General features: G+C 69.6%; 1 protein-coding gene across 1 annotated transcript; it reads left to right on the top strand.

Moving 5' to 3' along the window:
* Nucleotides 1-69: 69 nt before the first annotated feature.
* Nucleotides 70-318, top strand: CHLNCDRAFT_15797 (hypothetical protein; the record flags this gene model as incomplete). Its single annotated transcript, XM_005848955.1, has 1 exon — nucleotides 70-318. A coding segment is annotated over one exon (249 nt), but the record flags the coding sequence as incomplete, so codon positions are not given.
* Nucleotides 319-1,249: the final 931 nt, after the last annotated feature.

The raw sequence follows: 1,249 nt of genomic DNA, 5'->3' as shown, positions 1-1,249 counted from the left end.
GGCGGCAACCCGCTGACTGGGCAGCTGAGCGCGGACTGGGTGCTGCCCGCCAGCTGCATGTATGTGCTGCTGCAGGGCACCAACCTGAGCGGCTCGGTGCCCGGCGGCTGGCGCCCGCCCGCCGCAGCCCAGGCCATCAACCTGTCTGGCAACCGCCTCAGCGGCACCATCCCGCCGGCCCTCACGCGACTCAGCGGCCTGCAGATCCTGGACCTGTCGGGCAACCTGCTGATGGGGCGCCTGCCGCCCGCCATGCTGTGCAACACGTCGCTAGAGTTTGTGGGGCTCAACGTGGTGGGCAACAGCCTGTCGGGTGCGCCTGCGGCCTGCGCGAGGGCCGGCGGGGAACCTGCAGCGGCAGCAGCGGCGCCACGGCGGCGCCGGCAGGCGTGCTGCTGCCAGGGGGAGGTCGGTGGCGGCGGGAGCAGCACCCTCGGTCCTCAGCCGGCCTACTCTGCACCATCATCGGATGGGCCGCTCTGCGCTGCTCTGCGGGGCCGCTGCCCTCGTGGCCCGCCATGACCACGTCCAACCTGGCCATCCAGCCGGGCAACGAGGGGCTGTGCGGCGAGGTGGGGCCACGGGGAGCCGGCCCTGGCAGGGCGGCAGCGGGCGGGATGCGCATGCGGCCACCCTTCCAGCTTCCCAGGCCCCTAAATCGGCATAGCTGACCGGCTCAGCGCCAATCCAAGCCAATTCCTTCGGGAACGCCTATTAGAATCGCCAAGGCTTCGGCACAGGCCTCCCCGGGACCCATTCACTACTAGTGGGGGGTACTGCACTTGGCGCGTCGGGCAGATCAAATAATGGTCTAAAGCTAGACGTTAAAACCGGGAAGTTAAGCCTGTGGAGGCTCTTCCCCACCTTTACCTTTACCTTTACCAGGGCCTCGCTCCTGCCCCGCTGTGCCGCGCAGGTGCCCACCCACCCCAGCGTGCAGGGCACCACGGCCGCTGCAGGCAACTATATAATCACGCAGCTGCCGCCGTGCGTGGATGGCGTTGCGGCGCCAGCCGGCCAGGCCCCCGCCCCCTCATCCGATGCGGGCGTCGGCACCAGCACCAGCGCCATTGTGGGCGCGGTGCTGGGCGCGGCGGCAGGCGTGGCACGTGCGTCCCTGCTGCTGCCGCCTTGACTCTGCCTGCAGCCCGGAGGCCAAGCCAGTGCCTGTGTGTCTGCGCTGGGTGCCTGGCGCTGCTGGTGCCGATGCGGCTGCCTCTGACACTGATTAGCTCTGCGGTCCCAGCAA

This window comes from Chlorella variabilis (assembly GCF_000147415.1).
Source record: "Chlorella variabilis unplaced genomic scaffold CHLNCscaffold_7, whole genome shotgun sequence".
Taxonomy (NCBI): domain Eukaryota; kingdom Viridiplantae; phylum Chlorophyta; class Trebouxiophyceae; order Chlorellales; family Chlorellaceae; genus Chlorella; species Chlorella variabilis.
The sequence above is the reverse complement of the archived record's forward strand: the minus strand, read 5'-3'. Positions and strand labels throughout refer to the sequence as shown.